The sequence below is a fragment of the Mus musculus genome, chromosome 16 (genome assembly GCF_000001635.26).
Source record: "Mus musculus strain C57BL/6J chromosome 16, GRCm38.p6 C57BL/6J".
Classification (NCBI taxonomy): Eukaryota; Metazoa; Chordata; class Mammalia; order Rodentia; family Muridae; genus Mus; species Mus musculus.
In genome coordinates, this window is record NC_000082.6 from 13771081 (window position 1) to 13784176 (window position 13096).

Here is a 13096-nt window from a genome sequence, read left to right on the forward strand (position 1 = left end):
CAAAACCAAAGCCGGGCATGGTGGTGCACGCCTTTAATTCCAGCACTTGGGAGGCAGAGGCAGGTGGATTTCTGAGTTCGAGGCCACCCTGGTCTACAGAGTGAGTTCCAGGATAGCCAGGGCTACTTACTTACTCTCTCTCTCTCTCTCTCTCCCTCCCTCTCTCTCTCTCCTTTCTCTTGTGATCCCTACCTATCACCCCAAGCTTGATAACTCAAACTCCCCCTCTCTCTAATTCTTCCAGCAATTGACTGTTGTTAGTTTTATTTAACCAATAGTTTAAATTGGGGAACAAAGTTTATATTGCATCACTTGGTGTACATGAGGATCTGCTCATTGGGGGCAACCAGATCTTGGGGGCCTGTATTTGGCATTTGAATATATAGCAGCACCAGCCCAACTCCCAACATTTCCCCCTTTTTAGATAAAAAGGTTCTTTCTCTTACAATAAAAAACAACATTCAGGGCTGGAGAGATGTCTCAGCGGTTAAGAGCACTAACTGCTCTTCCAGAGCACCTGAGTTTAATTCCCAGTGTTGTAACCCCCGAATTACTGATACTAGAAAGACTTAAGTGTTGTACAGTTTGCCTCTTCGTTCCCACCAGAGGATCCCATTCCCCCACTCCCCCCACCCCACAGCAAGCACAATATACAGACAGCTGGTTTCTGAGCTGCATCCTCCTGCAGCAGCCAGGGGCTCCCTCTCCCTCCCATAGTGCGAGTCATTCCCCCACCCCTTCACCCCACCCCTGCCTTTGTGTCTACAAAAACCAACACCCAACACTCCTCCTCCTAACTCTCCAGGTGCCTGTTCTTGAGACCTTAGAGAAATAACAAGCTCAAGGGAGACCATGGAAAAAGTAGAAGGTAAACAGAGGTCAGGTCACAGACAGTTACGACAACCATAAAATTAGTCCTTGAACAGACACCCACTCCCCCGTCTCCCACTTCAGTGCTATTCCACCCTCTACTCCCCTTTCTGTGAATATTCACACTATTCCTAACCATACTGTATATAAACCCAATGTTTTCTGGACTCAGAATCGTTTGCCAGCATTCACACAGTGAGTGCTAGGTGGGCCAACCGGGTTTGAGCTTGAAACAATAAAAAGACTCTTTTGCGAATTGCAGCGGGCTTTGCAATTCTTAGGCTCCTCTGCGTTTTCTGTGGAACAACACCAGCAACCACATGGTGACTCACAACCACACAACCATCTGAAAAGGAATCCCCTCTTCTGGTATGTCTGAAGACAGCAACAGTGACAGGGTTTCTCTGTATAGCCCTGGCTGTCCTGGAACTCACTTTGTAGACCAGGCTGGTCTTGAACTCAGAAATCCTCCTGCCTCTGCCTCCCAAGTGCTGGGATTAAAGGTGTGCGTCACCACCGCCCGGCAAAAATAATAAATAAATCTTAAAAAACAAAAAACAAAAAACCAACATTCAGGGTTGGAGAGATGGCTAAGAGAGTGGTTAAGAACACTGGCTACTCTTCCAGAGGTCCTGAGTTCAAATCCCAGCAACCACATGGTGGCTCACAAGCATCAGTAGTGGGATCTGATGCCGTCTTCTGGCATATAGGTATATGTGCAAATAGAGCACTCATATACATGAAACAACAACATACAGTAAGAACATATATAAAACAATTATGAAAGTTATTAGGTGGCAGTTACATTCATAATGTCCAGTGTACTTAATCTCATAACTTTAGAAAAGTATTATATCATCTATCCTATCATGATGAGTTCAGAGTTTTATATCTAAATCATTTTTTATCATAACATATTACTAATCTGAAATTATTTTCTTAGAATGAAAAATATCTTCTAGACCCAAAAACATCTTAAGTTTTAACTACTTAAGCTTAATTGTGAGATTATAACTATCTAAGCTTCAACTTCATCAGAGACTTGAGAAGGAATAAGACTTACCTGAGTATGTAGTAAGTGCAAAGCAGCTTCCAAAATTATAGAAATGACAGACATGGTTGGCTGCCTGAGCAGTCCTCCAGAATTGTCTCCATAATGTTGGAGCATCTATCTTTACCTTCTGGCCCAATATATCTGACATATCTTTTTTTTTTTTCCCCGAGACAGGGTTTCTCTGTATAGCCCTGGCTGTCCTGAAACTCACTTTGTAGACCAGGCTGGCCTCGAACTCAGAGATCCGCCTGCCTCTGCCTCCCAAGTGCTGGGATTAAAGGCGTGCGCCACCACGCCCGGCTACATATCTTTTGAGAAACAGGAATTAAGAAGGGCTGCTAACTCTGTTTTGGCAGAGTTCAGCAGTCAACTAACCTGCATCATGTCTATTTTGGACAGTATTTTGTCTGTAGTCAGAGCAATGGCAGTTTTTGCCCAGTGGAAGCTTACTGCTGGGGTTCAGAAATTGCCTCCCAAATCACACAAACACTGATCTCAGTCAGAAATGGATAGCTTATTGAGCATATGCCTCAGGACTGGTCAGATTTGGGGACTGAACCATGACCCTGAGTTAAGACCCTACAGGATTTTAAAACCCCAAATCCACAAACATCTGTGCCAAGTCATTTCACCAGTCAAGATATAGAGATAGGGGATTTCCTTAGGAACATATCTTGGCCATACATTTATCCTGCTCCCATTGGTTGGGGTATTCAACTATGGAAGGGGACATGCCTTGTTTAATATTCATGTAACTTGCCAACCAGGATGTCAGTTACTCACGTACATGTCTCTTTCTACCAAGTAGGATGCCGCCACGGACCACCCCAGTCGGGTATGGGGGTCCCTGGAATGAGGGCCCTTGAAGCTAGGTGGGTAAGGATTCGGTGGTGACAAACAGAAACAAACACAGGGGCAGTTTGAATCTGAGTGTATTCTGCAGATCTCAAGCAAGGGATTTTATACATTAAAAAACCAAACATTACATCTCTTAGAAACTATATCCAGTGAAACAATCACAGATAACAACAAAAATCACTTGGCACAGTAAAGCACAAAAAATCATCCAGGCATTACAACTCTGAAACTATGTATTCAGTGAATCACAAACAGAACAGTTAGCATCATTATAAATCATCAAAATAGAACAATTCTAAAAGGATGTATTCAGTGTGGGGCTGTCGTCCAAGGCTGGTGGCATATTTCCAGGAGCAGGTTAATAAATCTTTAGTGGTCAGTGCTCTTAACCACTGAACTAACTTTCCAGCCCCATGGTCAATTATTACTTAACATCTAGTGCCTGTTTTTTTTTTTTATAATCTTCAATGTATAAATTTAAACTATTTGAATTCTTTCTAATTAAGGATTTCTTTACCATATACCAAAATCCACCTCCGATGACACACGTGTAGCCATATGAAATTTTATTGTTGGGAAAGTTTTATCATAATAGTTTTGTAAACGACTTAGAAAGTAAAGTATTGGCTTCCCTGGGGATAAGGTCATGTTAGTGGCCCCATGTCTAGGGATGGTTTCTTTTGTTTGTTTGTTTTTCAAAACAGGGTTTCTCTGTATAGCCCTGGCTGTCCTGGAACTCACTTTGTAGACCAGGCTGGCATCGAACTCAGAAATCCGCCTGCCTCTGCCTCCCAAGTGCTGGGATTAAAGGCGTGCACCACCATGCCTGGTTTAGGGATGGTTTCTTACCCATTAATCTCTCTTAAGATCTTGGCCTAGGCTACCAGGAACATGTAAATAAGAAAAGGAATAAGAGAAAACAAAACAGATAGATGGCCATGAGAACTATGGCTCAATATATTTTCTCCAGGGAAGAGTTTCACAACCGATTCCAGGAGGCCTCCCCCTTTTGAGGTCAATCGCCTCAGTCTGTGGAACTTGTCACACAGATCCTACTGGAGGTGGTGTGGCAGGATGTCAGTTTCCAGGGAGGTTTTGGGAACTTAAAATTTACTGGACCACTACTCAAAATGGAAGTCTTAATCCAAATATATTTTAAAACTTTTTATTTTATGCACATTGGTATATTTTTGCCTGCATGTGTATCTGTGTGAGCTTATCAGATCTTGGGGTTACAGAGAGTTCTGAGGTGCTACTTGGTGCTGGGGATTGAACCAGGATCTTCTGGAACAGCCTTCAATACTCTTAACCTCTGAGCTATCTTTCCAGCCCCCAAATAGTTTCTTATATTGGTGCAGGTGTCTTTCCTAATTGAGGTCTATCCCAAGGGCAGCTTATACCGTAAAGGCTTATGCACAGGTCAGGAAGTGCTGGTCAGTGGTTGGTGTTGGTCCAAGCTTATTGTGGGTAACGATACAAAAAAGTTTTATTGGCTTTTATCCTGATTGGTTTCCAAGGGCACAGAATATAACAGAATATGCAATCAATCTTGGCATTAGAAAGTTTCCTAGTAACAGCAGAAACACATGAGAAAGTTTCCTTATAATGGCAGCTAGCCAAGTAACTGTTCCCTAGGCCCTAACATTTTACCCAGGCCTTAACATTCCATCTAGGCCCTAATATTTTACCTAGGCCTTGACACTAATATTTGAACAACTCCACATGGGGGTTTTCTGAGTCTCATACCATCTTCCAAGTTGAATGAGGTACTGTCATGAGCTGACATGTCTCAATGTCAAAAGGTCTTAAATTAATAAAAACATCTTTAAATCCCATATCCAGAAGTTTCTGAGGTTTTTGAAGATCATTTAACTATAACATATCTGAATTGGCAAACTTGTTTTTAGCTCTCTATTATCTGTTTAACCTAGGAAGCATCTGATTGTAATGAACTAATCTAGAATCTAATGAGTTTGATTGTTTATCGACTTGTATTTCTTAATTATCCTACTCAGTTTTTAATAGCAGGGTTTTTTTTTTGTTTTTTTTTTGTTTTTTGTTTTGTTTTTGAGACAGGGTTTCTCCGTATAGCCCTGGCTGTCTTGGAACTCACTCTGTAGACCAGGCTGGCCTCGGAAATACGCTTGCCTCTGCCTCCCGAGTGCTGGGATTAAAGGTGTGCGCCACCACGCCCGGCTTAATAGCAGTTTTAAAAGGACTAGAATTTTATATTGTATCTTTGAGAATTCTGAGGTACAATACCTCAAATAAAAGTTGAAACATAGCCAGGTGTTTGTGGCGCACACCTTTAATCTCAGCACTCGGGAGGCAGAGGCAGGCAGATTTCTGAGTTCAAGGCCAGCCTGGTCTATAGAGTGAGTGCCAGGACAGCCAGGGCTACACAGAGAAACCCTGTCTCAAAAAAACAAAAACAAAAACAAAAAAAACCACACACACACACACAAAGTTGAAACATAAATTTGTATCAATATACAATAATCTAAACCAATGTAAACCTTAAATTTGTATCAATATAAAAAAATTCTATACCAATATAGCAGAATATAACCTCAATATATATCAATATTCAAAGAACTATGCCAATGTAACAAAATATCTTAGTATGTAACAATATACAATGATCTATGCCAATCTGATATTATTGGCTATAAAATGTTCTTTGGTTTAAGAGTCAATTGCATCATCTACCCCTTTTCCTATTATTCCTATATTTCACCCTTTTCTTATCAACCTTTCTCCCCCTTCCTCCTCTAACACTACATAGGAGAGAAAGAAAGATAGAGGAAAGAAAAAGAGAAAAATAAATCTCTAAATCTAACCTCCTTATTTCAGTCCTCCCTATCCAAGATCTTTTTTTTTTTTTTTTTTTTTAAATTAATTTATTTATTATATGTAAGTACACTGTAGCTGTCTTTAGACATTCCAGAAGAGGGAGTCAGATCTTGTTATGGATGGTTGTGAGCCACCATGTGGTTGCTGGGATTTGAACTCAGGACCTTTGAAAGAGCAGTCAATGCTCTTACCCGCTGAGCCATCTCGCCAGCCCCCTATCCAAGATCTTAACTACTTGTAAGCATCCCCTTTTGGGATGTGTGTTGACAATCATTTAACACCCAATGAATGACCATAAACCACCTCCCCTACTTCTTGGGAATGGGGTGTATTTCTCTTACACATTGTTTCCTGCTGATGTGGAGGTGAAGTATATATTTGGGGTGAGGGCAGAATTTAGCAATTGAATACATAACAGCACCAGTCCAACCCCCAGCACACTGTTTATGAATATATATTTTATTTACAGATTATTTTATTTATAGAATATTCACAGAGCTGAGGATGTAGTTTAGTTGTAAAGAGGTTGCCTTACATGGTCAAGACCCTGAGTTCAATTTCCAGTACTCAAAACAAACCACAAAACCTTTAAAATGCCTTTTAAAAACAAAACCAAAAACAACAAAGAGCACCTTTGGAAGGAAGAAAGAATAAAGTGGACTCTGGGAGTTAACAGTATAGCTCAGGGGTTTGTTTCTTAAATTAGGTGGCACAATTGTAGGTTGTATAGGTTCAACTTAAAATTAATGGAGTTATGGTTGAATCAACAGTTACTTGACAGTTTATTGATATTCCTCATGCATCATAGCCATGCATCTTGATTGTTTTTCTTTGTGATGGAGGGGAATAGGTTTCTATAAAACCACCTAATGTGCAATTATTTCCCCTGGTCTGGAGACATGAGTAATTTCTGCCTAACATTCTCCACCAGAAACTCTAAGACAACATTAGATAGAAAATCACTTCAAGACAGAAGAGTGGTATTTGGATTTATAATATTGCACACCAAAGTTATGCTTTTTGGTTAACAAGATGCTAAAGATAATTTCATTTCATAATTTTTATACAGCTTCCAAAAGTTTCATTTTTCTTTCTTACTGACAGTGGGGTACAGTCCTTTTTCCCCTGTGATCTCAAAGCTTTAATTTCTGTTGTTTTCCAAAGAAAATTTCCTCTCTTGGGGTTGGAAAGATGGCTTAGCAGTTCCCTTAAGGTGGTTCACAATAGCCTAGTTTCAGGAAATCCCTCCGCAGGCACCAGCATGAGCATGTGCCCACACACAGACACACAAATACATATATCTTTCTAACAAGAAAGAATAGGCAGGAAGGTATGGTGGTGTACACCGTCAGTCCCCTCACTTGGGAAGCAAAAACAGCAGGATCTCTGTAGGGTTACTCAGAGACACTGTCTCAAAACCAAACCAAATACCAGAAAAGAAAAAAAAGGGGTGGGGTGGGGTTCGGAAGGGCCGAAGAGATGGCTCAGTGGGTAAGAGCACCTAACACATTTTATCCTCAGCATCCACACCAGGCAGCTAATTATAGTTCTGAAAAAATAACATAAAAACAAACAAACAAAACGAGGACTTTAGGCCCAGGCTTGAGAATGTGACCTTTGTGACTCAATGCTCCAAGGCATCCTAATCATAAAACAGATAGCGATATTCTTCCACCTACCTGCTTCCTGGGTTCAGGGAGTGTTCGTTCAAAGAAAGTCACCCTGACCATTGCTGGAACCCACTATGCAAAAGTGCTATTGTTAGAGGCTCCTAGAAACTGTCTTGAGAAATAACCACACAACTATCAGGTATTTTTCTTGTGACTTCCCACTTCTTCGTGACTCTTAACTGGTATTTTTGGTATTTTCCAACAACACCCTCCCCAAACCCTTGAGTTGTGGTTTCTTCCTTTACCCTGTTACCTAGCTACTCTGCCCACAAGGTCCTTTACCCCTGTGTGGTGTAAGACTGTGGGCCCCAGAGTGCTCTTGGAATAAAAGTTCTCTTGCGGTTTGCATCAAGACCATTTCTTATGAGTGATTTGGGGTGTTGCCTCTCCTGAGTCAGAACGTGGGGGAGTCCTCACATTGTGGGTCTTTCAGTTCCAGAGGATCTGATGTATTTGTGTGCATGTGGTACACACACATACACAATAAATACAAATAAATAATAAGAACAACAAAAAACAAAGCTCCTTTCCTTGCTTCTTTTTGGCCTGGTTGATTTTTTTTTTTTTTTTTTTTTTTTTGGTTTTTCAAGACAGGGTTTTTCTGTATAGCCTTGGCTGTCCTGGCACTCACTCTGTACACCTGGCTGCCTCGAACTCAGAAATCCGCCTGCCTCTGCCTCCCGAATGCTGGGATTAAAGGCATGCACCACCATGCCCAGTGACACTGGTTTTTCTTTTACAAAGTTATATGTGGAGCTCAATAGCAGAGCATCCATCTAGTGTTCTGGAATCTAGCCTCAACATCCGAAGAAAAAGTATGCTGGATAGCAAATTCTCTAAAACTGTCTTAAGATTTATTTTATGTGTTTGGGTGGGTTTTTTTGTACATCTGTGTGTCCCTGCTGTGCTCACAGAGGTTTAAGAAGCCCTGGGACTGGGGACTGCAGTTAGAAACAGTTGTGAACCTGGATCCTCTTTTGTTGTTTTCAAGACAAGCTCTTTTTGTATTGCCTTGGCTGTTCTGGAACTTACGCGATAGTCTAAATAAACTAGCCTCAGATTCAGAGATCTGCCTGTTTGTGCTGAGATTAAAGGTATGTACCATCATGCCCAGCTCCCCAGCCTGGGTTCTCTTACCCATGGTAACATCGGTCCAACTCTCCCCTCTGGCTTTTTACCAGTCTCCACACTTCTGGCTAGGTCACTGTGTAATATGTGTTTCACACAGAGTAAGGTGTGAAAATGTGTCTAAAATGATATACAGGATCCTTCTATTTCCACCTCTCCAGTGCCTGTATTACTAACATTAAACCGGGCTCTTTACCTGAGTAACCCAGGTCCTAATAGTTACCCATTGGCTTTGAACTCCCTTTTTTTGGTGGTGGTGGTGGTGGGGGAGGAATGGATCTCTAGGAGGTGGGCCTGGGGCCCTCACTGTACAACTTGTTCCTTAGCACTATTTCCAGAATCCTTCATCACACCTGGAAGTTCTGGAGGACAAGAATTGGGGTAGATAGGCAGGCCTTCAAAGGCATCTTCTGCTCTGAAGGCCAGGCCCACTGTGGCTGGGGCCTGTGGCTTTGCTACCTGACTAGTGAAGCCACATTCCCCCAGAGTTTTCTCATCAAGGAGCTGGTTGTCCTTGAACAGCAGCTCTCCTCAGGAGGCCTCTTCATGATGCCCTCAATGATGCGCTTGAGTGCCAACACCAAGCTTGACTCCTTGGCCTCAGTGAAGATGGTGGTCTTCTTGTGTGGGGTCATGAGAAACACAGCCATCCCTGTGGCTGCTTCTGGCTTGATGCACGGGACCAAATCTGATGGCTTCTCAGGTTGTCCTCAGCAGGAGTGATCTCTCAGTGTCCCTCGGAGTCTTGCCAAAAGTTAAGAGAGCCAACATGTTGTTTGAAAACCAAAAAAATCCCAGCCGTTCGATTTTACCAATGAAGACTCAGGGGCCAGATGCTGGGGTGCAAGCCTGCTAGGTCAGAGAGGCAGAGAAAGCACCCAGCTGACCTTCCTCCTCCACTCACTTCCCAGAAGGAAACCCGCTTTGAACTCCTTTTATCCTCCCGCCTCCACCTCCTGAGCGCCAAGGTCACGTGCACACGCCTCTAAGACAAGCTTCTTTTTGAAGGAGTTTCTGAGGAATGCGGCCACCGATTGCCCCGCCAAGCTGTGCCAGCCTATTTCTAGGAAAGCTTCAGGCCGGTTAAGGTCAGACGCAAGCCTACCCGCCTTCTTGCTGCGATCCTTACGCTCTGCTCACGTGGGCCGCGTCCCGCAAGGGGCTGCCTTCTGCAGCGCCACTTCCGGGGCGGGTAGGTCGTGGCTTCCGGCGCAAGGCCGGGCGTTCGCTCAGTTCAGGCCGAATGGCGGCCCCGCTGCTTCACACGCGCTTGTCGGGCGATGTGACGGCAGCGGCCTCTGCCACGCTGAGTGCGTCGCGGACTGGGTAAGATCCGGGCGGCCTCCGCCTGCGGGTGCGGGGCTCGAGCCCGCTGAGAGCTCTCCGCATGTGCCGAGGGGGCCGGGCGTGCGGGCTCGGCTCGGGCACGCAGGAGCCTCTGGTTCCCTCGGGTCCCCTCTGCCCGGGCGAGCCTTGTCTGTTCCATTGTTTCCCACTCACTCTTGGGGCACCCTTGTGGGACTCTAGGCTAATCTTCCGTGCCTTTCCTCTTCCCTCTCTTGGCCAAGACATGGGCGGCATTTCCAGGGTTTTGGATATCTAGGGGAAAGCTGTCACTGGTGACCTATCGAATTCCAAAAATTTTGTTTGAAATTTGTTTCTGTAGAAGCAAGCAGTAGCATAGTGGAACCGTATATTATATAAGCAGTCCTTTTTGCCCAACATTTTAAAATACCTATCCCTATAAAACATTTGGAATCTAACCTTTAGATTTTGTCTGATTCTCTTGTTTAAACGAAGTAAACCTTGTAAAGCACTTAGCATAGTACTGACAATTGTTAATAAAGTGTGTATACTCTGTGTTAAGGCACTGGGGACAGCAGCTTATCCAGACACTAACCCATACCCAGCAGAGCCGGAGGCGGGGCAGTGGGGTGGGGGGGCGGCGGCAATACATGGATAAGATAGTTTCAGGTATCAGTAAATGCTATGAAGAACTACAACGTTCCAGGATAAAGCGTGAGTGTATGAGGTTCTGGTGGAGAGGGCCTCTGACATTTGAACTCCAACCTTGGGAAGAGTGTTTCTAACAGCGAGTAGCAGGTGAAATGGGAATCAGCTTGACAAATTTGAGGAATAGAAAGGACATCACGCTTTTAACAAATGATTGTATCATGAGATCAGGGTTAGGAAAGGTGGCTGGTTAAACAGGATCTTACAGGGTTAATGTGGGAATATGGAGTTTCTTTTCCTTCCCTTACTCTTAATAAGATCTCATTATGTAGCCTAGGTTGGATTCTGCCACAGCTTCTGAGACAGATTTACTGAGGGAAGAGTGGCTTCCTGGGAGAGAAGGTTGGAAGGAGGGATATCATTTGAGAAACTTAAGCCTCATCACACAAAATGATGTTGGCTCAGCCATGCTCCCTGCCGTCATTCTCTGTCATGAATTTGATAACTGGTCTTCCTGGTTCTTCAGGCTTTCCGATATGCTCGCGTTAGAGAGCGATTTCTTCAATTCTCCTCCGAAAAAAACTGTTCGGTTTGGCGGAACTGTGACAGAAGTCTTACTGAAATACAAAAAGGTACGAGGAGGTGGGGTTTGACTTTGCTTAGTCAGAGTTTAAAAGGCATTAAACCGAAGAGCAAATTATCAAGACTTTGGGTTCCTCCTCCTGAGTACAACCCCCCCCCCAAGACAGTAAAGAGAATAAGATGAACTTTAGCATTTGTGTGTACGTTTATTTAGGTTTCTCAGTGGTGGGGATTGGAACTAGGACCTTATCCACACCAGGAAAACAGGTCTAGTTGAGCTCCTACATAGCCTAAAAATAAATTTTACACTGGGCTTGGAGGCTTGTGTCTTTAATCCCGGCATGTGAAGGCAGAATCAGGTGGATCCCTGAATTTGAGACCAGCCAGGGATATATACAGCCTCTGTGTAAAACAGTGGCCCTCAACCTTCCTAAGGCTCTGTGTGACCCTTTTAATGCAGTTTCTCATGCTGTGGCGACCCCCAACCATAAAATTATTTTCTTTGCTACTTCATAAGTGTAATTTTGCTACTGTTATGACTTATAATGCGACTCTCTGTGTTTTCTGGTGGCCTTAGGTGACCCCTGTGAAAGGGGGTCAACAGCCTCAGGTTGAGAACCGCCTGTCTAAAAAGATGGGATTGTGGGAAGTATTTAGATACCATACTGAAATAGAATATATAGTGATATGCCTGATACCGAAGCTTAAAGGTAACCAAAACAAGTGTGCTGAGATTTTAGGACTTAAAATGCTGTATACAACTTGAAAACTAGCAAGTGCTAAAATTAAAATAAAAAAAAAAAATTAGCCAGGCAGTGGTAGCGCATGCCTTTAATCCCAGCACTTGGGAGGCAGAAGCAGGCGGATTTCTGAGTTCAAGGCCAGCCTGGTCTACAGAGTGAGTTCCAGGACAGCCAGAGCTACAGAGAAACCCTGTCTTGAAAAACCAAAACAAACAAAACAAAAACAAAAACAACAAAAAAAAATTAGAGCGATTTTAGTTTGTTTAACTTTTTTTTTTTTTTTTTAAAGACAGGCGTGCTATGTAGCCCTGTCTGATATCTAACTCCAGTCTTCTTGCCTCAAGCCTGGAGTTATACACATAGTCCAATTAAATAGTTTTGTATCCTTTTGAGATGGGGTCTTACTGTATTGCTTACTGGCTGGCCCAGAACTGCTTTGTGGACTTTGCTGGCCTTGAACTTATAAAGATCCAGCTGCTTTTGCCTTCTGACTGTACACCCCCATGCCTGATACCCCCTTTCTTTCTCTTCCTCCAAGGTTTCTCTGTGTAGCCCTGGCTGTCCTGGAATGCACTCTTTAGGCCAGGCTGGCCTCTGGCTCCTGAGCACTGGGATTAAAGGCGTGTGCATCACTGCCCGGCACCATTTTCTCTCTAAGGAGCTACCCAAGCTTTACTGCAGGAGAATACCTTCTCTAATGTATTCTCTGGTTTTGTGTTGCTTAAGTGGTTCTTCTAGATCTCATCACTAAAGATGAAGTATAGATGATTGTCTTATAATTCCCACCTATAGCAGTACATTTAAACAGATGCTATCATTACAGTGCTTTTTATTCATACTTTTAGAATTCTCATTAGTATCTGCTATAGTATTCAAGTGACTATGCCTCCCTTGTCCTAGATCTTTGATTCTACTAATACAAGTTCCTTGTTGCTTTGGTTGTTTTTCTTTGCTAGTAGCATAAGCTCTCCACCACTAAGCTGTAGCTACAGGCCTTGTGGTTTTTACTTTTTATATTTGAGATAGGGTTGTGTAGATGGGTAGCCTTGGATTTGCTTTCTGAATAGCTAGGATTATAGGCAAAAAAGACACCCAGGCCTGCCTTAAATATGAATTTGTAAAAGGTTTATAGTCTGGACTTTATTATAATTGTGAGGGATATGTAGACGTTTCATGGTTCCTTTTGTAGTTCCATGAGATATCAAGGCAGAATAAAAATTCTAAAGATATTTAAAGGAAACCAGAGTGATTGTACTTTAATTTTCTCTTTTCTTTGTTTAGGGTGAAACAAATGACTTAGAGTTGTTGAAGAACCAGCTGTCTGATCCTGATATAAAGGTAATTTTAAAAAAGTATTTTGCCGGGCAGTGGTGGCGCACGCCTTT

The 13096-nt window shown here is 43.0% G+C and overlaps 1 protein-coding gene and 1 pseudogene across 1 annotated transcript in view; one reads left to right on the forward strand and one right to left on the reverse strand.

The window, feature by feature from the left end:
- On the reverse strand, positions 8697-9106 carry Gm6354 (predicted gene 6354; annotated as a pseudogene).
- The window catches only part of Rrn3 (RRN3 RNA polymerase I transcription factor homolog (yeast)), a 34143-nt gene continuing 30665 nt past the window's right edge, over positions 9619-13096 (forward strand). The window contains exons 1-3 of the mRNA NM_001039521.1: positions 9619-9759; positions 10913-11018; positions 12993-13049. Coding sequence (NP_001034610.1) covers positions 9677-9759; positions 10913-11018; positions 12993-13049 — 246 coding nt within the window. The 5' untranslated portion in view covers positions 9619-9676. The remainder of the gene's footprint in view (positions 9760-10912; positions 11019-12992; positions 13050-13096) is intronic.